At 36.0% G+C, this 22,131-nt stretch overlaps 2 protein-coding genes across 3 annotated transcripts; both read right to left on the reverse strand.

Annotated features, from left to right (window-relative positions):
* Positions 1–62: 62 nt before the first annotated feature.
* LOC120133332 (transcription repressor OFP17-like) lies at positions 63–755 on the reverse strand. The gene has a single exon (XM_039149937.1). It carries the CDS (start codon positions 689–691, stop codon positions 155–157), a length of 537 nt encoding a protein of 178 aa, XP_039005868.1. The 5' UTR covers positions 692–755; the 3' UTR covers positions 63–154.
* A 2,287-nt stretch (positions 756–3,042) lies between these two features.
* On the reverse strand, positions 3,043–5,204 carry LOC120133331 (auxin-responsive protein IAA18-like). Of its 2 annotated transcripts, none has more exons than XM_039149935.1 (5): positions 4,684–5,204; positions 3,937–4,196; positions 3,710–3,857; positions 3,525–3,589; positions 3,043–3,152 (listed from the first exon to the last, which is right to left on the reverse strand). In XM_039149935.1, the coding sequence occupies exons 1-5, from the start codon at positions 5,187–5,189 to the stop codon at positions 3,058–3,060; spliced, it is 1,074 nt and encodes a 357-aa protein (XP_039005866.1). In that variant the 5' UTR covers positions 5,190–5,204; the 3' UTR covers positions 3,043–3,057. The 2 variants fall into 2 exon arrangements, with proteins under 2 accessions (XP_039005866.1, XP_039005867.1); XM_039149936.1 differs by lacking the exon at positions 3,043–3,152 and adding an exon at positions 3,379–3,450.
* Between the last annotated feature and the right edge of the window lie 16,927 nt (positions 5,205–22,131).

Below are 22,131 nucleotides of genomic sequence, written 5' to 3' on the forward strand. Positions count from 1 at the left end.
CCGCTCAAAATAAACTTGACAAATGTGTTTTGCACTCTATATGTTCTCTTGCTCAAGTTTATTACATAAAGAATAGCAATTTGTTGAGAGGAAGGTGGTCAGTTACGTAAACATGTATAGGAGAAATTAAAAGTAAAGGAAGAGTTGCTAATGATTAGGGAGTATCAGCAATGTCATCACCGTCATCTTCGTTTCCGGAGAACAAATCGGTGCAAAGCTCCCCATAGAATCGAGAAACCAAATCTATGAACACAGGGCTGGTCAAGTTCTTCCAACAATATAGCAGCTCCTCCACATCCATCAAATCACTTACTTTCCCTTCCTCAACAATCATCTCAACTAAATAATTCTCGAAACTCCTACATGCATCTTCCACGTCAGATGATGCCCTCTTCCTGGAACCTCCTCCGACTTTGGTATAGCTAGCAGGTGTAAGCGGCGACGAGAAGAGCAACCTATCCCTGTCGCATCCGGCTGCCTCCGAAATGCTTCGAAGCTCTGCAAGTTTATCCATCTTCCTCCGCGGCCTTAGAAACCGGAAGATGGATCGTAAACCTGTTTTAGGGGCTTTTCTAAGCCTAAACCTAAGAGGTCGTATAAATACTGGCCTTTTGAGCTTGAACTTGAAGTTTGGGACAAGTTTTTTGCATGGGTTTAAAAACTTGGATTTGAAGGGAATTAATGCTTTCATTTTCGGTTATACACAATGATTGCTATAAACCAAAAGCAAAGAGAGTGCTTACTTTTGAAGGAACGCTGCAGGAATGGAATATGGAAGGTTTGATAAGACATCCTCATGCTGCTCTTCTTCTTCCTTCCCCTGCTTTTATTGTGTTCTATGTATGGTGTGGTGGTTGTCACGTTTTGCTGTTATTTTTAATTCTCAAAGTGGAACTCCATCAACTATTTGATTTTTGGGTAAAGTACACTTGGGGTCATTGAACTATGATCAAATGATTATTTTGAGTATTGAACTTTCAAAAAGTACAAAATAATCATTGAACTTATCAAACCGTTACAAAATGGTTATAAATTTCAATGAATTGTTATAACACGATCATTAAATTTATCAAACTTTTACAGTTTTTATAACATCGTAGAGACCAATTTGCAACTATTTAATGAAATTAATGACTATTTTATAATTTTTAAAAGTTCAATGACTAAAATGTTCATTTAAGCATTATCCAATAACTTTTTTTGTATAATTTACCCTTATATATATTCTGCGGAAATTAAAAATTAGCACAATGATTATTGTACCTTAGAAAACAGCAAAATATTCATTTTCGTAATAGTTGGAAATTTATTAATTTTATAAGTAAGGCACTTAAATAAATGATGTGGTATTTAATTAAATATATGATATGATATATTTATTTAATTCGTTGCTTATTAAAAAATAGTTGGAAATGTCAAATCACGTGTTATCAACTCCATAGATGATGGTTGGGTTAGAGCTTATGCCATTAAAGAGGTTGCTTTTAAAATCCTTTGGAACAAAAGGTTCGTTGAGTTAGAGTCCAAAAAGGATCTTGTTGTTGAGGTATGGATACTATTTACTATCTCGAAGATTGCAAGTATTAGGGACGTGTAATCTCAACTTAAAAGAAAGAGTGATAAGATGTCGTGGTATAAATTGATTTGATTTTTTATGCGGTTTCCAGCCAATCCTTAATAGAAGCAAAACTCACATCAAAAGGTCGGTGATCAAGTTGAGAGAGATGAAGAATTTCTCTAGCCTTGGGGCAGTCCTTCAGTGCGAGAAAAATCGTCTCTTGCTCTGTGTTACACATGGGACGCGTTCCATCACCAATCCCCACTCTAGCAAGCTTTGCACCAACCGGGAGAGCAGCGTGGCAAACCTTCCAACCGAAAATTTTAACCTTAGGGAGGGTTCTGGCTTTAGCAATCAAATTCCAGTTTGTGGAGGTGTCTCTGTCCTCCTGAAGCTCCTTAAGAAGCCAAATAGACTCTCTACTGAGGATCGACTACTTAGAAATGGTTCGTGTGTTGTGCGGAGTTGCAGCGGAATTAGGGAATCATTTATTCTTTGAGTGCACATTTCCGACTGGAATTTGAAAACACATTTTGAACCTTTGTAGATTAAACCTCGCGGTACTTTCATGAGAAGGAGAATTGGAGTAGGCTATCGCCTATCTAAAGGGTAAATTTCTCCTTGTTCTCTTGCTCAAATTAGCATATAATGTTTTTATCTATTATATTTAGGAAGAAAACTAATGGGAAGTTTGATGTTTTGAGCTCTATAAAGGAGATTGTTACATGTATAAAAGAAAGTTTGACATGATAAATAGTATAAATTTTATGCTTTGCGTAGGATTTACTTGATTGATTATCATTTTCTTTGAGATACTCTAGTTCTTTTCTAGCAGTTTACTTCAATTAATCTTTAAATATAATATCTACGTTTTATATATAAAAAAAAACCCCTCCAATTAATAGCAATCTCGAGTATGATTATTGACACTTAATTTCCCTTTCTTTTTGGTATTAAATAAACTGAGTTGATACTTAATTTCCTTTGTTAGGTATTAACCTTACGTGACATGCTAAAACACAACACAAAATTTCACTAAAAATATACGATTATAACATTCACATTTCTATTTGCTATCAACGGAAGTTCATAGTTGTTGAAAATATTTTAAATATAAAACTTTGGACGTACTAAAATAGATATAAAAATACATCAATTTACTATAATGACAAATTTATATCACCTATACTTTTGACATTTTGCAAGAGAGGAAAGATATTTCTTTTACAACGCAAACTGGTCGGGGTTAGTTGAATGTTTTGCTACACAGCAAGGAAAATTATATTAAAAATTAGTATTTAAAAGACATGTCCGTCCATTGTCTTGGTCAAAGAAGCACACGTGTTAATGACCGACCAAACCAAGTATTAAGGGCAAAGCGCCGCGACATGTGGCTGCGACCCCGCACGTGCATTTGACCCATTCTTACGATCCTACAGGTGACGACTCTCTTCTAATGGAATTATATTAGGTTACAAGTCCTAATTTTGGGCCCAAAGTTAGGCAGCTCCTAATGATAATGACCCTTCAACCTTGTTTTTGTTTTGAAAAATATATTTTGTCCTCGATGTTTGATTAAGCTCGACTTTGATAACTAAAAACAAGCAAACAATGCATGAACCAAGGTGTCAATTATAAGTGTTGGACAGGTTTGGCTGTTGATGAAACAATGGTGACAGAATCATGGGACCAAACCAAAAGTGACGTAATGAGCTTTGGGGTGGGTCCTTTTGAACAGAAAAAGAGCTAAAGGATAGTGGCATTGATGTAGCAATAAGAGAAAATTACATAGAAAACTAGTGATATATACAGTGCGTGCAAGGCCTTACAGGGAAACAAAATGTCAAAACATTAGAACATAATTCAAAGCCTCATCTTCAAGCTGCTTCCCACTGTGAAGAACAAGCACCACCGTCAATGAGAGCAGCGGCAAAGAAAATAAACAAAAAAGAAAATCAACACTCACGGCTAAGGGCAGAAAGCTCCGAGCTCTTCAGCACGCGCAGCCTCTGCACCGTTGACACAAACATGCTGCAAAAGCAAAAGCAAAACCAATTCAGCTTCAGCACAACATCTATAACATACACACATACATCAACTGTTAAGACATTAAAAGATTCTATCATTCTAATGCTTTGACAAGATGCTTACTGCCACGGGACATCCCCAACAAGCATCCTGTCTCCTTCGTTATCCTCGTAAACAAGTGTATATTCCCCACTTCCATCCAATAAACCCGTGATTGCTTTCTCCTCCTCCACCTTCTTCACTTTTCCACCACCACAGGAATCTCTTTGAGCTACACACAAACACATGGCATTAACTATATTACAATAAGCTATAGAGTTCTATATATTATTCATTGAGAATTTATCTACCCGCAAGGAGGCCTCTGAATAGTTCATCAACAGCTGCAGACAGTTTGTCGTAGCTGTCATAAGCTTTGAGATCGACTTTCCTTCCTATGGGAACTCCATCCATGTTGATTTTCACAAATTTGGCATTCGGTTCAGCAGCTTTTTTCTCATTAGCAGCCTTGTGTGGTGGTTCAGCAACTGGTTTTGAAGAGATGCTGCTTGCAAGATTTTTCCTAAAGGAGCGAATTGGAGGCCAACCCACTACTGGACCAGGAGCAGTTCTGTTTTTCCATTACCATAATAGCCATAGAATTAGAACCCCCCCCCCCCAAAAAAAAAAAGTTATCACTTCCGAGGCTAAAATAGATCAATATAAATAGATAAGATGGGAAACTTGTACATCTAAAATGACAGTAATGCATTTACTACCAAAATATGTTAAGAGGCATCCTGAATGGCCAGATCAATAACAGTAAATGATGTTTTGAAAAATCTGAAAACAGCTGAAGAAAAGTAAAATTATGCACTAAAACAACAAAAATAAACATGTACATGTATGAAAAGATTAAGAAAAAAAAAATAACAAAGCATGCATGGACTACAAAACATCAATAAGCTAATCTCGTGACTTGTCAGTGAATATCCTCTGTCAAGAGTTTTTTTTTAAATATAAGTAAGCACATATATTAAAGATATATATATATATATATATATATAGAGAGAGAGAGAGAGAGAGAGAGAGAGAGATGTAATAAAAGGCTGGAGAACCTTTTCTGAGAAGTGTTGGGAGAACCAGCTGCATTTTCAGTAGGTGAAAATGGTTTTTTCTCTGCATTCTGAATGTTTACCACTTTAGTGCAGGGTTGTGATGATTCCTTTGCCATAACAGGCGAGCTCTGTCGGGGTGTTGATGGTAACGGGAGAAATAGAGGGTTTGTCAGCTGTTGATGGTGGTTTTTGGTCCATGATGGGGACAAAACTGACCCAACCGGGTGGTGGTGGTGGTTGTGGTCCTCTGGAGATGGAAACTTATGTGCTTGTTTTCTGTTCATTGAAGACAAGTACCCGAGTGAGATCACATGCTCATCTCTTTCCCTGTTTTTTTTGGTGGACCAGTTATTTTCGTCACCTGGGGGACCAAGCCTCAGTTCCAGCTTCTTCTCTTCTGATGAAAGACGAGTTTCATCATCTTTTCTCTTCAAATGCCACTCTCTTTCTTGAGGTATCAAGTGGAGAAGTTGAGGACATGTTTCCCCATTCTTTGAGCTCTCCATCACAACAAACAAAGATATCACCTTTCTCTTAAGAGCAATAACTAGCAAACTGGAAAAAAACAGATGTGTTAAAGATTTAGAAGCTAAAGAGAAAGAAAAAAATACTGGAACAAATGTAAAGAACATAACTACTAATGAAAATCCAGACAGAAACTAACCTTCAAACTTAAACCGAGTCACTCGACCAAATTTCAGAACAATAAAGACAATCAATCTAGAAAACTTCGGATTAGCAACGTACGGAAAGAAGCAACTCTGAAGATCTTAGCTAACAACGCAAGAACTGTCCCGCTTCTTAAAACAAACACCTTTAAAAAATGAAGGAAAAAGAAAACCTTTGGAAATGGAAAACCCTTCAACAGAAAGGAACCCCGAAAGAAGAGTGTTTTAAGCAATACAGACAGCAAGAGGGGTGGGTTCTTATCTTTAGTTTTTCCCTTGTTTTGTTTTTGGCACGCTTAAGTGGGTTCGTGTTGCTGTCTTTTTCTCTGTTCTTTATAGGAGTCGATAATAGTAAGGTGACTTGTATAGGTAAGGTAGATAAGGGAGGGGAGCATAAAAAGAGATGAATAAAACCAGCAAGAGATTCCCTTTTTTTACTGAAGAACCCCATGTTGGAAATAAAACGCTCACACAAACAACTTTTATTGAAACTCAAACAAATATTACAAGAGTACTCTCACTCGAAAACAAGAACTACAACTCACTCTTATAAGACTTTGCTTCTTCACTCACTTAGAAGCTCTTAATTTTTCTTTATGCTTAAAACTAAAATGGGAAGGGGTATTTATACTACTCAAGAACAATCCTACACCACACAAATAAACTAATTTAAACCATTACAAATTCAACAAATATCTAACTCTCACCTAACTAAATTGATGTAAGCAATGACATCATTAATTAAATGATGTAAGCAATGACATCTTTAATTAAATGATGTAAGTAATGACATCAATTTAGTTTGGGTTTGGGTTTAGGCTCCCATAATGGATCAAGTTTATGATCCAACACCCTCCCTTAAACTTGATCTCGTGACCCCTAGTAGGTTCCTTAATCTTAAGAAGTCTTCGCTGGTCAGTGGCTTGGTAAAAATATCAGCAACTTGATCTTGTGACTTCACATATTCAACTTCCACATCTTTTCTTGCAACACACTCCCTTATATAGTGGTAGCGAATATCAATGTGCTTGCTTCGATCATGGAATACTGGATTCTTCGCTAAGGCAATGGCTGACTTGTTGTCGACACAAACCTTGGTAGGCTCTTCTTGTATCAAACCAATCTCCTTCAATAGATTTCTAAGCCAAATTGCATGACAAACACATGAGGTAGCAGCAACATATTCCGCTTCACAAGTGGATAATGTGACAATCGGTTGTTTCTTTGACATCCATGTGAATGCAATATCTCCCATGAAAAATACGAATCCAGTAGTGCTCCTTCGATTATCTATGTCTCCACCCCAATCACTGTCGCTATATCCAACAAGCTTGTAATCATTAGAAACTGAATAGAACAAGCCAAAGTCAATTGTACCTTTCAGATAGCGAAGAATTCTCTTTGCGGCTTTAAAATGGGTGGTTGTTGGGGATTCCATATAGCGACTAACCAATCCAACTGCGTGAAGAATATCGGGTCTCGTGCAAGTTAGATAGCGTAGACTTCCTACCAAACTTTTGAAGAATGTTGGATCTACACTTTCGCCTTCTTCATGTTTGGTCATCTTGATCCCGTATTCTGCCGGTGTGCTTATTGGCTTACAGTTCTCCATCTTGAACTTCTTCAGTATCTCCTTTGCATAGCTTTCCTGTGAAATGAAAATTCCATCATTTTGTTGCTTAACTTCAATGCCAAGGTAGTACGCCATGAGCCCCATGTCTGTCATCTCGAATTCTTTCATCATCACATCCTTGAATTCATTAAACATGCTTGGGTTGCTTCCAGTGAAGATCAAATCGTCCACGTAGAGGCACACGATCAAAATATCTTCATCTTTGATCTTGATATATAGAGCATGCTCGTAGGGACATTTGTTGAAGCCATTCTCTTGGAAGTACTTGTCGATTCGGCTATTCCATGCCCTTGGTGCTTGTTTTAGCCCGTAAAGAGCCTTCTTCAACTTCAACACCTTGTCTTCATGCCCTTTGACTTCATAGCCTGATGGTTGCTGAATGTAAAGTTCCTCTTCAAGAACTCCATTTAGGAAGGCAGACTTTACATCCATCTGTTGTATCTTCCACTTGTTTTGAGCTGCCAAAGAAATGATTAGTCTGATAGTCTCCAATCGAGCAACAGGAGCAAATACCTCATCATAGTCAATTCCAGCCTTTTGACTATAGCCTTTAGCAACTAGCCTCGCCTTGTGCCTTTCAATCTCTCCTTTGGCGTTTTGCTTTGTTTTGTACACCCATTTGACACCTATCGCCTTATGTCCCTTGGGAAGTGAGGTAAGTTCCCATGTGTCATTCTTCTCGATGGCCTTGATTTCTTCGTCCATCGCATCTCTCCATTTCTTTTCTTGTACCGCTTCTTGAAAGCTCACTGGTTCACAATCGGCAAACAGACAAAATAATGTAAGATTATCTTGTCGTTCAGTTACCTCATAGAGATCTCTAAGGCTTCTTGTTCGTTGCACAACTCTTTCACTTTGACTCCCACTTGACGATGATGAAGGTGATGAGTCTCCTTGAGTGGTTGATGTTGGTGAAGTGGGTGGAGTTGCAAGCTCTTGTTGAGATTCATCTAGTTGCTCCCTCATTGTCTGCTCATCTTCTTCAAACTGAGGAAAGAAATTGAAGTCATCTGTATGGGAGTTAAAATCCCATTCTCCTTCTTCGTTGAAGACCACATCTCGACTAATCACAAACTTCTTATTGTCTGGATTGTACAACTTGTAGCCCTTCGAATTAGCATCATATCCGATGAAGATAAAACTCTCGCTTTTATCATCAAGCTTCGTTCTTCTCTCGTCTGGTACGTGAACATGGGCTATACTTCCAAAGGTTCTCAAGTGGGAAATGCCAGGCTTTCTTCCACTCCATGCCTCTTGCGGTGTCTTTCCCCATACACTTCTTGTTGGAGATCGATTTGACAAGTAGACTGCACACGATACTGCTTCCGCCCAAAATTCTTTGGGTAGTTTCTTGCTTTTGAGCATGCTTCGTGCCATGTCTAGGATTGTTCTATTCTTTCTTTCTGCCACACCATTTTGCTGGGGGGATCTAGGAACTGTCATTGGTCGACGAATTCCATTTGCTTCACAGAACTCTTGAAACTCCCTGGAAGTAAATTCTCCACCTCGATCGGATCTCATGGCTTTGATCTTTCTACCGCTTTCTCTCTCCACTGCTGCTTTGAACTTCTTGAATACTTCAAAAACTTCTGACTTCTGTTTCAAGAAATATACCCAGGTTTTTCTTGAAAAATCATCAATGAAGAGAAGAAAATAGTTATTGTTACCGAGAGAACTTGGCTTGATCGGTCCACACACATCGGTATGGATGAGCTCAAGTGGCTTCTTAGCTCTTGTCTCTGACTCCTTTGGAAAGCTTTTCCTGAATTGTTTCCCGACTAGACACCCTTCACAGAGTTGGTCAGGTTGGTTGATGTGAGGTAGTCCTTTCACCATCTCCTTCTTAGATAATAGCTCTAGACCTCCAAAATTGAGATGCCCAAATCGAAGATGCCAAAGCCATGATGCATCTTTGTAGCAAGCTTTCAGGCACTTTGCAACATCATTTGTATATTGATCAAGAACATTCTATTCTTTGACATCGGCACTTTAGCAATGAAGTTATTCTTATCATCTTTTATAGAAAGATTATAATTATTCATATGAATATCATAACCTTTCTCTACCAGTTGCCCTAAACTTAAAATGTTACTTTTCATATTGGGCACATAGTAGACATTTGAAATAAATTGATGTCTCCCATCTTTCAAACGGATAAGAATGTTACCTCTCCCTTTCACTGCTATTGTGGAATCATCTCCAAATGAAACATTTCCACTTACTGACTCGTCTAGCTCCACAAACATGTCTTTCCTTCCACACATGTGATTGCTTGCACCACTGTCAAGATACCAGGATTTTGCTTGGCCACCATCAGTTTCCTTTCGTGCTAGAAGAAGAGTTTCTTTGCCATCTGTCTTTTCCTCCACGTAATTGGCCTTCTCCTCAATTTTGTTGTTGGGAGCTCTACATTCTGAAGCATAATGCCCAAATTTTTGACAATTATAACATCGAATTTGAGATTTGTCATACTTTGAGTTTGGATTAATTCTTCCACGGCCTCGTGTTGAGCTTTCTCCTTTCTCATAGTTGTTGTTGGAATTGTTATTGTTGTAATTCCAGCCTCGTCCACGACCTCGACTTCCACCTCGTCCATGGCCTCTACCTCTGCCTTGGCCACGTTGGTTTCTATCATTGCGTTGGCTCTCATGCATATCCTTGAGTTGCAGCTTGAGGAGTTGTTCAGTAAACTCATGCTTCTTTTTATGCTTCTCTTCGTATGCTTGCAATGATCCTTGGAGCTGTTCGATCTTCATTTCTTCCAAGTCTTTAGTTTCTTCAATCGTCACGACGATGTGCTCAAATTTGGGATCCAACGAACGGAGTATCTTCTCTATTATCCTCACATCGTCTAACTTTTCACCATTTCTTTTTAATTGATTAGAAACAGCTACTACTCTTGAGAAATAATCTGAAATAGACTCAGATGCTTTCATGTTTAAGGATTCGAATTCACCTCTTAATGTTTGGAGACGAACCTTCTTCACTTGCTCGGATCCTTTGTAAGAGGTTTGCAGCTTCTCCCACGCTTCCTTGCTAGAGCTTGCACTTGAAATCTTTTCAAAACCATCATCATCTAATGCTTGATAGATGAGGTAGAGAGCCTTCTTGTCTCTCTTTCTTGAATCCTTCAAAGTTGTCTTTTGATCTGGTGTAAGAGTAGCAAAAACATCATCATCCGCAGGCTCATTATAGCCTTTCTCTATGATATCCCACACATCTTGTGATCCAAGAAGTGCCTTCATTTTGATACTCCAATTGTCGTAGTTGTTGTTGTTGAGTGTCGGAACTTGGAATGGTGCCATACCATTTGCCATATCTCTCAATATAATGAGATTTTGTAAAATCCGATTGCACGGATGAATCCGGAACGATGAAAAAAAAAAAAAACTTTGGAGGGACTTGGACACCTCGGTCAAGGGCTCCAACTCGGCTGAATCGGCTCAACTCGGTGAGTCAACTCGATTTTCTGGCAGCAGTCTTCCGGCGGTGCGTGGCGGTGCGTCAGAACTCAGATTGAGAAAATTCTGGCGGCGGCGTATTCCTCTCGTCGAGACCTTCGATCTTTCCAACTCTCTCTGATGCCACTTTGTTGGAAATAAAACGCTCACACAAACAACTTTTATTGAAACTCAAACAAATATTACAAGAGTACTCTCACTCGAAAACAAGAACTACAACTCACTCTTATAAGACTTTGCTTCTTCACTCACTTAGAAGCTCTTAATTTTTCTTTATGCTTAAAACTAAAATGGGAAGGGGTATTTATACTACTCAAGAACAATCCTACACCACACAAATAAACTAATTTAAACCATTACAAATTCAACAAATATCTAACTCTCACCTAACTAAATTGATGTAAGCAATGACATCATTAATTAAATGATGTAAGCAATGACATCTTTAATTAAATGATGTAAGTAATGACATCAATTTAGTTTGGGTTTGGGTTTAGGCTCCCATAATGGATCAAGTTTATGATCCAACACCCCAAACATGAAACAGGGAAACAGGAATAAGAACAACTCACGCAACGAAACCCACATCCCTCCACGAGCCTGCTACTTCAACATCACTTTTCAAAATTTGTGCCGAAATCAAAACCCACTCTATAAAACGTTAGGTTGCTCTGCTCAGGAAGCAAAAGCAGTGACTAGAGACCAAAATAAAAACAAAGCGTGCTGTTGCTGACCTGCTCAAAGACACTCCTTTTAACTCTTCCTTTCCTCTTCTGTCTCTCTACGTTTAACCAACATCTTTTCTATAAGGATAAATTACCTATTTGGTCACTCAACTATTAAATCCTAAAAATTTACCCAAAATTTTAGATATGCTAATTTGGTGTTTATTTATATTAAACTTCATTTTCCTTGATTTAGTTGCAAAACACTTCTTTGATGCTTTGTTTGGAGGAGTAGAGGGCCTTATATCAAAGTTTTAGTAATAGATATGCAAAAGAAAATAGCCTTAATTATGCTGAATTGATTAAAAAGAGAGGTTTTTTCTTTTGTCGATCGAAATAAACACAATGAGTTGCTTTTTAGAAGGCCAAGAAAATGATATTGATGGATGGGATGGGATTTTCTGATGCGGTTTTATTAACTTTTTGTATCTATTTTCTTAGGAAAACAAAATTAAGAAAGAAAGAAAGAGGTGTAGTATATTAAGTTAAAGAAAGTTATGTAAATAATTTAAGTTGAAAATACATTAAACATGTAACATACAAACTATTATCTTCTGGAAACTATAATCAGCATGCAGATACATAGGATGATCCTGCCCAGTTCTAACATGAAAACGTGTTCCATTATTACATCAATGGATGAATTGAAGATCATATATTTATTGGTTAAATTTTGTTGCTGTTTACGTTGAGATTTGTGTTGGACACTAACAGACACAATTCTTTGATTTAAATCTTTCTTGAAGGGAGCACTCTTTTGTTTGTTGCTTGCAATGTTCCATTTTTCGTTCTTCCCAATAAAAACATATATTATATTGATTGAATGATGTCATGGTTCCTAAGGTTAATGAATTATACTGTCAATTTATTAAAACAATATTTTTATTAAAATATTATCCAAATAACATCCTTTTTACTAAATATAATTATTTTTAGTAAAAACGCATTTTCTAGAAACGTTTTTTTTGAAAGGCACGTTTTGAAGTGTGTATTTTTTTTGTACACGGCATGTTATAAGGGATGAATGTACATTCTTACGCTAGAATATGAATTTTTAAAATTTTAAAAGGTAATATTTTTTAAAATTTTAAAAGGTAATATTTTTTAAAATTTTAAAGGGATAAGAATATATTTTTAATAAAAAATATATAAAAAAATTTAAAATATATAATAATTATGATTATTCTCACCCACTCTCCTTTCAACCCATCCCTGTAAGTCATCTCAATGGTTTTTTTTATGCCAACATCATCTATAATCGAGATGGAAAAAATGAAAAATATTTGGTTAAAATTGTACGAATTTTATTAAAAAAAACGTGTGATATGTGTCTTATAGAATTTGACAAGACCACAATGACGACAACGATGACATGTGTGTATAGGTTTTTTCTTCAATCACTCAATAAGTCTATATTTAAAAAAAATTGTATTTAAACACTTTAAAAAACTCATATATAAACGATATGATATTCTAAAATATAATGGGGGAAGAAGGGCTTATACAGTAGAGAAATACACTGGAATTGGATTAAAATTTTGTTTTTATCTGAATCTTGATTTTCTGTAATGTTTTTCTTTTTTTAACATCTACTGGAGATGGCGACCTCTCTTGTAAAATATCTCATTAATTTAACGTTGGTAGACATTTAGTATTAACCTTGGCATACAACCCTTAGTTTATCACTAAAAAAATTAGCAGGTGAAATCTTGTTGAGTTAATCGATTGACGGAATTGGCCAAGAGGGGGTGAATTGGCAATTAAAAATTTGGTGGAAACTTTTGCAGAAAATTGAAAGTAATTGCACAGCGATTTAGAGTGGTTCGACTTTCTCAATCAAAGTCTACGTCCACTACCTTAGCTATCCACACTAAGGATTTTCCTTCACTAATTTGTTCTTTCTTTTGAGGCCAAAGAGATAACCTTACAACACCCTCAAGAATATACCCCAATTCTTGAGAACACTCTTTCCCAAAGAGAAGATTACAAATTTGCAAACTTACAAGGAAAACCTCTCAAGGTAAGATGTTTGCACAATTCTAGAACAAGAAAAGAACACTCACAAATAATTACAAATGAGCACAAATGGTGTTCTTTGAAAGCAAAATGAATATTGAAAGGAAAATTGGCTTGATTTGCACAAACTTGGTGTTTGATGCTTTCTCTCTTGTTTCTCTATAATTTCTTGTTGATCAAGGGCTTCAGAACTTGTTTAAATACACCTTGAATCACTTCTGAACGTTGGGGATGATTAGTGAAGATCATATAGCCGTTTTAGTGTGAAAACAATTAATAAAACAGCTTGGAGCGTGGGGGGAATCGGTTCCGTAAGTGTAAAATTTAAATATTTCGACCGTTATACAAGGGGGAATCGGTACCCCTGGGGGGGAATCGGTTCCCTCCGAGCATACTGGAATTCTCGGAGCCAAACCATTCAGGGGGAATCGGTACCCCCTATGGGGGGAATCGGTTCCCTCTTAGCAATCTGGAATTTTTGGCTTTGAAATGTTTCGAAATACTTTGTAAAATTATTTTGAAATTGTTTTAAGATTAAAACTTAATTTTACACTTTGAGTAAGGATTAAAAATGATCTTTGAAAGATTTGGAGTAATGTTCTGATATTCGAATAATTCTATCGAATATACTTAGAAAATCATTTGGAAAATCTTAAAATTCATTTAACTTAATTTGTTATATCGAAATATCAAAATGTTTTCACCAATCTCCCCCTTTTTGATATAACAAAATATTTTAGTAATTTTAAGATTTTGAAATCAAGTTTTGAAATTACTCCCCCTTACTTTAACACTTCTCCCATTTAAAAACACTTTAACACTTCTCCCCCTTTTTGTTAAATCAAAAAGACATTTTAAAGAATTTAAACAAGGTTTTGAAATCATTTAGCCAATTGATTATATATAATATAAGCTGCTAAGATCACAAGCAAGAGAAACGTTAGCCATTAGTTTCATAATCAATATTCATAATTAATGTGAAATGGCAAAATTGGTCATATATCTAATCATGAAGTAAATGATGCAATAATGAATAAATTTAATCACACCAAATAGATAATTTCTAACCATTCATGAATCCAAACAAATTCAAAGTCAATCAATCCACAAATTCAAACATTCCAAAATATTCAAAATGTTAAAACAACAAGTTTGGAGTTCAAAGCAAAACATTGAATCACATATCCGGATCAGGAGGAGGAAAACGAGCTCGCATAGCGGCCATTTCGTTAGTGAGGTCATTAATACGTGCGTTGGTTGCTTCATTATTTGCACGCATTTCCCGAAGAATTTCTAATTGTTGAGCTCCCATTGTGGATAAATGGGACTCTATAGAAGTAAAGCGCGAATCCATAGTAGCGTATCGAAAATCGAATGTCTCCATAAAGGATTGGAAATATGGAGGCATTGGATGCGTTTGTTGTGCTTGCTCTTCGGGCTGCTCCTCGGGCTGCTCAGGCTCATCTTCGGCTTCATCGATATCTCGCATTAATTGCTCAAGCTCGAGATCTTTGTCAGCTTCGGGTGAAGCTTGTGAAGAACTAGCTCCCGGAGTATTTGCAGAATATCGAACCCATTCACCGGTTTCCTTATCTTTAATCCATCCCGCTCTCGTTAAGGAAAGAATGTTAATTTGTTTCTTAAGGGGAAAAACGACATCTAGACCGACTCTAAGCCCAGCTTTGAAAAACAGATTACTTAAAATGCAACCGTAAACAAGAGATGAACAGAGTTTTTTGTTAGGAACAAGATTTACGGTTTTAACAATTTCAGCAAAAATAAACTGAGGTAGGTTGATTTTAATATTATTTTCGAAACAATGTAACCACCAAAGATCTAAGGCTCTAAGAGTAGAATAACGACCTCCGGATGGTCGAAACCACCAAGAAATCATTAGATGAAGAAAACGTTCATGAAGGTCTAGGACACTTCCACTATCCCTTCTTTTATAACGAGATCCTAAAACCTATTTTTCATTTGAAATCCCATCATTATCTAATCCGAATGTATTGGCTATGTAAGCCGAGTCAATATATAAGAATTGTCCTAGAAGGTAGGAACGAATTCCTATGGTTTCGGTTTCAGTTTGGTTTTTAACACAAACGGCATTAGAATAGAAAATACGAACAAGTTGATGGTAAACGATGGGTTCAAGGTCAAAGAGTTTATCAAATTTCCACTCTTGTAAAATATGAAGATATTTAAAATTGATAGCTAACATAGCTTGACGAGAAGGAATACGTTCTTCCCGGATTTTGTAAGAGACGAAATATTGATAATACCAAAAACGATGATTTCTAGGACAGGATGATTGAAACACAAATTTTGGATAGTCAAATTAGGATCAATAGGATTAGGATTAGAAATTGGAATAGGTGGAGGATTTGGAGGTGGATTTGGTTGACGGTGTGAACGACCAGATGAAGACCTAACACGTTTAGGATTGGACATGGTTTAGGAAATCGGAATAGAATTGATAACCTGCAATTTAGAAAACACATGTATGCAATTCAATCAATCCCACAACTCAATTGAGTCCTCAATATTTCAAGGTTCTCTAAATCAATCCTAATGGGCAAAGTTTTTGAAAAACTTTTGAAAAATATGGTTTTGAGAAATAATATATGTATAGTTTTCATAATAACAACATAATTTAATCAAAACACAATAATTTGAAAATTAATTTTTTTTTATTTCGAAAATTTAGAAAATTTTGAAAAAATCTTGTGCTTTTGATGAAATTAGTTGTAATATCTAGTTTCTAATTACTAACTAATCAATGCCCGATCAAAAATTCAACCTAGAACTAATTAAAACTAGTTATATGTTCATAAATTGATAAAAAGAAGTTTTTGGAAAAATACCTTGAATGATTTCGGATTTGAGTGAGATTAGATGAAGTTTGCACGTTTTTTATGATTCCAACAGGTTTAGAGGATGATATTTGAAGTGAATTCCGATTAAAAACGTTGATTTGAGGCAAAGTGGAGATATGGAGAGCGTAGAGAGGAGAAACGGCGTAAGAGAAGAGAAGAGAGTTTTAGGCCAAAACCAAGGGTTCTGCCCGATAAAACCAGAACCCCAGGGGGGGTATCGATTCCCCTTCAAAGGGGGAATCGGTTCCTTCAAGGGGGGATCGATTCCCTCTGCACCAAAATGCTAAAATCCGATTTTAAACACCCAAAATGCTAAATTAATTTCCTCTAGTGGTATTGGCAACTCATATATTGAAAATTAATCATGTTCAAACAATTCAATTAATCTTTAAACGATATTTGAACATAAAATTAATTTTTTATCAAGAATCATAAACTCCCCCTAACTAATAGCAATGAATGCAATCAAAAATTACTATTATAAGCATTTTTCATTTATTATTAAAAGTGCTAAAATTATTTTAAACACTCAGTGAAGATAGATTGGTCAAACCTAATTCTCTCATAAGTGTCCAAAATAGTTCATTGTCTAAAGGTTTTGTAAAGATATCCGCTAATTGGTGCAAAGTATCAACAAATTCTAGAACTACATCTTCCTTAGTGACATGGTCTCTAATGAAGTGATGTCTTATTTCAATGTGCTTAGTTCTAGAGTGTTGGATGGGATTTTTAGTGAGACAAATAGCACTAGTATTGTCACACTTGATAGGAATGGTACTTACTTCAATTCCATAATCAAAAAGTTGTTGTTTCATCCATAAAACTTGTGCACAGCAACTACCAGCTGAAATGTATTCGGCTTCAGTGGTAGATAATGCAACACAATTTTGTTTCTTTGAAAACCAAGAAATTAGCATATTTCCAAGGAATTGGCAAGTACCGGAGGTGCTTTTCCTATCTAATTTGCATCCTCCATAATCCGCATCAGAAAAAGCATGCAAGCTAAAGCTAGAGTCTCTAGGATACCAAAGTCCTAGACTAGGAGTGTCTTTAAGGTATCTAAAGATTCTCTTAACAGCTAGTAAATGTGATTCCTTAGGACATGATTGAAATCTAGCACATAAGCAAACACTAAACATAATATCCGGTCTACTTGCAGTTAGATAAAGTAGAGATCCAATCATTGACCTATATAATTTGACATCTACACATTTACCTCATTCATCTAAGTCAAGCTTTGTTGAAGAGCTCATTGGAGTGTCATGAGGTTTCCCATTTTCCAGTCCAAACTTCTTGAGCATATCTTTTCATTGCTTGATTTGGAGTCCCAAGAAAAATGAGAGCTCCCCCATCATGCTCATCTCAAACTCACTTTGAATTAGCTTAGAAAATTCTTGGCAAAGAACATCATTAGTAGAACCAAATATTATATCATCAACAGAAATTTGAACTACTAATAAATCTTTACCTTTATGCTTCAAAAACAATGTAGTGTCAACATTCCCTTTTGAAAAACCTTTTTCAACTAAAAAATTTGACAATCTTTCATACCAAGCTCTAGGAGCTTGCTTTAAACAATAAAGAGCTTTTGTCAATTTTAAAACATGATCCGGAAAATTTGAATTTTCAAAACCTGGAGGTTGTTCCACATACACTTCTTCTTTTATAAAACCATTTAAAAATGCACTTTTAACATCCATTTGATATAATTTAAATTCATTGAAACATGTAAATGCTAATAACATTCTAATTGCTTTCATCCTAGCTACGAGAGCGTATGTTTCATCATAGTCTATGCCCTCTTCTTGAGTATACCCTTGAGCAACAAGTCTAGCCTTGTTTCTCACTATATTACCACTCTCATCAAGCTTATTCCTAAATACCCATCTAGTACCTACAGTAGATTTATTACTAGGCCTTTCAACTAATGTCCATACTTTACTTCTCTCAAATTGATTTAACTCTTCTTGCATAGTCATAATCCAATGTTCATCATTTAATGCTTCTTTAATATTCTTAGGCTCTATGCATGAGATAAATGCAACATAATTACAAATATTTCTAAGAGAAGATCGAGTTATTACCCCTTTTGATGGATCACCTATAATCTCATCATCCTTGAAATAGTTGTACTCTCTTGGATAAGATACTTCCCTTTCTTTAATGGTTGGATTCTCAAGAGGATCATGAGTTTCCTCATTTTTCGTTTCTTCCTTTGATGATGGTTCTCCAACGTCATGTCTAACGTCATTTGTATTTATAACACCTACATCATCATTCACACAAGAATCCATCCTCGGAAGGGGATTATCATCGAAAACAACATGTATAGACTCTTCTACAACTAAAGTTCTTTTATTAAATACACGATAGGCTTTAGAATTTAAGAAATAACCCAGAAAAATTCCTTCATCACTTTTAGCATCAAATTTGCCAAGGTTTTCTTTACCGTTGTTTAAAACAAAATATTTACATCCAAAAGGATGAAAATAACTAATGTTAGGCTTTTTATTTTTGAAAATTTCATATGGAGTTTTCTTTAAAATTGGCCTAATCATTACTCGATTTACAACATAACAAGTGGTATTTGTGGCTTCCGCCCAAAAATATTTTGGCAAATTATTTTCACAAAGCATGGTTCTAGCCATTTCTTCTAAAGTTCGATTTTTCCTCTCAACAACTCCATTTTGTTGAGGGGTTCTAGGTGCTGAAAAATTATGGCTAATACCATTAGAGTTATAAAATTCAGTAAATCCAAGATTTTCAAATTCAGTTCCATGATCACTCCTAACACTAGTTATAGAGTAACCTTTTTCATTTTGGATTACTTTTGAAAACGTGATGAATTGTTCTAATGCTTCATCTTTAGTACTTAAAAATAGAACCCAAGTATATCTAGAATAGTCATCTACCAAGACAAATGCATATTGTTTTCCACCCAAGCTAGTAGTTCTAGTTGGCCCAAAAAGATCTAAATGGATCAATTGTAAAACTCTACTAGTTGATACATCATTAATGGATTTAAAAGAAACTCACTTTTGTTTTCCTTTAGCACAAGCATCACAGATTTTATCATTATCAAATTTAAGCTTAGGCAACCCTCTTACTAGGTCTCCTTGAATTAACCGTTGCAAAACACTCATACTAGCATGTCCTAGTCTCCTATGCCATAACCAACTATCATGTTCATCCTTAGCAACTAGGCATAAATTAGTCATATCAAAAGAATTTAAATGCACCATGTATATGTTTCCTATTCTATGACCAACAAGCATAATCTGATTAGATGCAATGTCAATGACTTTACAACCATTAATTTCAAATAAGACATTGAATCCTTTATCGCATAGTTGAATAATACTCAATAGATTATGATTTAATTTATTCACATTTTAATTTGTATGGAAGATGTATACCTATTGTACCAATACCTTCAATGTGACCCTTTGAATTGTCTCCAAAAGTCACTTCTCCTCCATTTTTGGCGTTAAGCTCAATGAATCGGCTTTTGTCTCCGGTCATGTGTCTTGAGCATCCACTACCAAGGTACCATGAATTTGAATTTGTTTCCCGTGCCTTGTAGCAATGCTCCTTTCCCTACAAACATAGATTAATTTTTGATTTTTGGTACCCAAATTCTTTTGGGTCCATATTCATTAGTTTCCAAAATCCTAGTCCCCTTAGGTATCCATTTGTGTAGGATATTTTTATCTTTAGTAGTAATGAGTTCTTTAGGAACCCACATACTTCTAACGAGTTTTCCATTAGAGGTTCTTTGGGGACCTCTATGATTGTAGTTTCTAAAACTTTTTCTAACAAAGTTGGATTTTGAATTTCCACCTTTTTCAAAATGTTTTGTTCCAACTTTATCAAAAGAAGTTTTAAGATCATCAATTTTCTTTTGAAGATCATCATTGATCTTTGAAAATAAATTTTGCAAATCTAAATTTTTCTTTTCAAACTCTTCTAGTTTGATTTGCAAATCTTTGATTTTACTTTCAAGATCGTTGTTGGTTTTGGATATGAGTTTGTTTTCATTTTTCAATTTTGAAACATCATTTTTATATTTTAAAAATAATTTCTCATAATCCAAAGCCAACCCATTATATTCCTCTAATAACTCATCATAGGATAAATCATCAAAATCGGATGAGTTAGAGGTTACCTTATAATCTTCCCCAAATGCCATCAAGCACAAGTTAGCTACTTCTTGTTCCTCTTCATCAGAACTTTCTTCATCGCTCCATGTAGCCACATGAGCATTGTGCTTATTCTTTGAGTGGCCCTTTTTCTTCAATTGTGGGCAATCATATTTGACATGCCCTGGCTTTTTGCATTCGTAGCAAATGATTGGGTCCTTCTCTTTCGGTTTATTTTTTAGGCCTTCATTTCGTTTGAATTTTCTTCCTCGATAAGGTCTCATCATTTTTCTGAACCGTTTGGCAAACAATGCCATTTCCTCGTCATCGTCATCGTTATTCGAATCACTCTCATCTTTTGTGGATTTGAGAGCAACTCCAATGTTTTTCTTCTTCTCCTTTGGTGTCTCGTCAATTTTGTCGAGGTCCACCTCATCTTCGAGCATCATTTCATGAGTGAGGAGTAACCCAATTAGCTCTTCAAGAGTTAAGGATGTTAAGTCCTTAGACTCGATGATTGCCGTCTTCTTTGATTGCCACGATTTTGGGAGGGAGTAGACTAACTTCCTCACAAGCTTTTCATTTGAAATGATCTCTCCATATGATTTGAGACCATTGACAATCGTTGAAAATCTATCCTTCATAGCTTTGATATCTTCAATTGGTTTCATCCTAAAATTTTCATAGCTATGCGTTACAATACTAATTTTAGATTTCTTTATCTCATCGGTACCTTCATGAGTGACTTGAAGTTTGTCCCATATTTCTTTGGCGGTTGTACACGATGAAACTCTTCCGTATTCATCTGGTCCAAGAGCACAAAAAATGATATGGATGGCTTTGGAGTTGAGCTGGAACATTCTTGTCTCTCCTTCACTCCACAACCTTGGATGAGTGAGAGGTTTGATGTATCATTCTTCTACAGCATTCCATGCTCCCATGTCACTTGCTTGAATGAAGTACATCATTATATTCTTCCAATAAGCATAGTTAGCTCCATTAAAGAAAGGAGGCTTGTTGACGGGCATCGAGTCGAGACCATAGTCGAAGTTTGAAGCGGAGGCCATTGATGACTTTGATTATCGATATAACTCTTCCCGAATCGACTCAAGATGAGATAAAACCTTCAAATGAGTTAGGCTCTGATGCCAATTGTTGAGTTAATCGATTGACGGAATTGGCCAAGAGGGTATGAATTGGCAATTAAAAATTTGGTGGAAGCTTTTGCAGAAAATTGAAAGTAATTGCACAACGATTTAGAGTGGTTCGACTTTCTCAATCAAAGTCTACGTCTACTACCTTAGCTATCCACACTAAGGATTTTCCAACAAATTCACTAATTTGCTCTTTCTTTTGAGGCCAAAGAGATAACCTTACAACACCCTCAAGAATATACCCCAATTCTTGAGAACACTCTTTCCCAAAGAGAATATTACAAATTTGCAAACTTACAAGGAAAACCTCTCAAGGTAAGATGTTTGCACAATTCTAGAACAAGAAAAGAACACTCACAAATAATTACAAATGAGCACAAATGGTGTTCTTTGAAAGCAAAATGAATATTGAAAGGAAAATTGGCTTGATTTGCACAAACTTGGTGTTTGATGCTTTCTCTCTTGTTTCTCTATAATTTCTTGTTGATCAAGGGCTTCAGAACTTGTTTAAATACACCTTGAATCACTTCTGAACGTTGGGATGATTAGTGAAGATTATATAGCCGTTTTAGTGTGAAAACAATTAATAAAACAGCTTGGAGCGTGGGGGGAATCGGTACCCCCTATGGGGAATCGGTTTCCTAAGTGTAAAATTTAAATATTTCGACCGTTACACAAGGGGGGAATCGGTACCCCCTGGGGGGAATCGGTTCCCTCCGAGCATACTGGAATTCTCGGAGCCAAACCATTCAGGGGGGAATCGGTTCTCTCTGAGC

The sequence above is a fragment of the Hibiscus syriacus genome, unplaced genomic scaffold (genome assembly GCF_006381635.1).
Source record: "Hibiscus syriacus cultivar Baekdansim isolate YM2019G1 unplaced genomic scaffold, ASM638163v2 tig00110578_pilon, whole genome shotgun sequence".
Lineage (NCBI taxonomy): Eukaryota > Viridiplantae > Streptophyta > Magnoliopsida > Malvales > Malvaceae > Hibiscus > Hibiscus syriacus.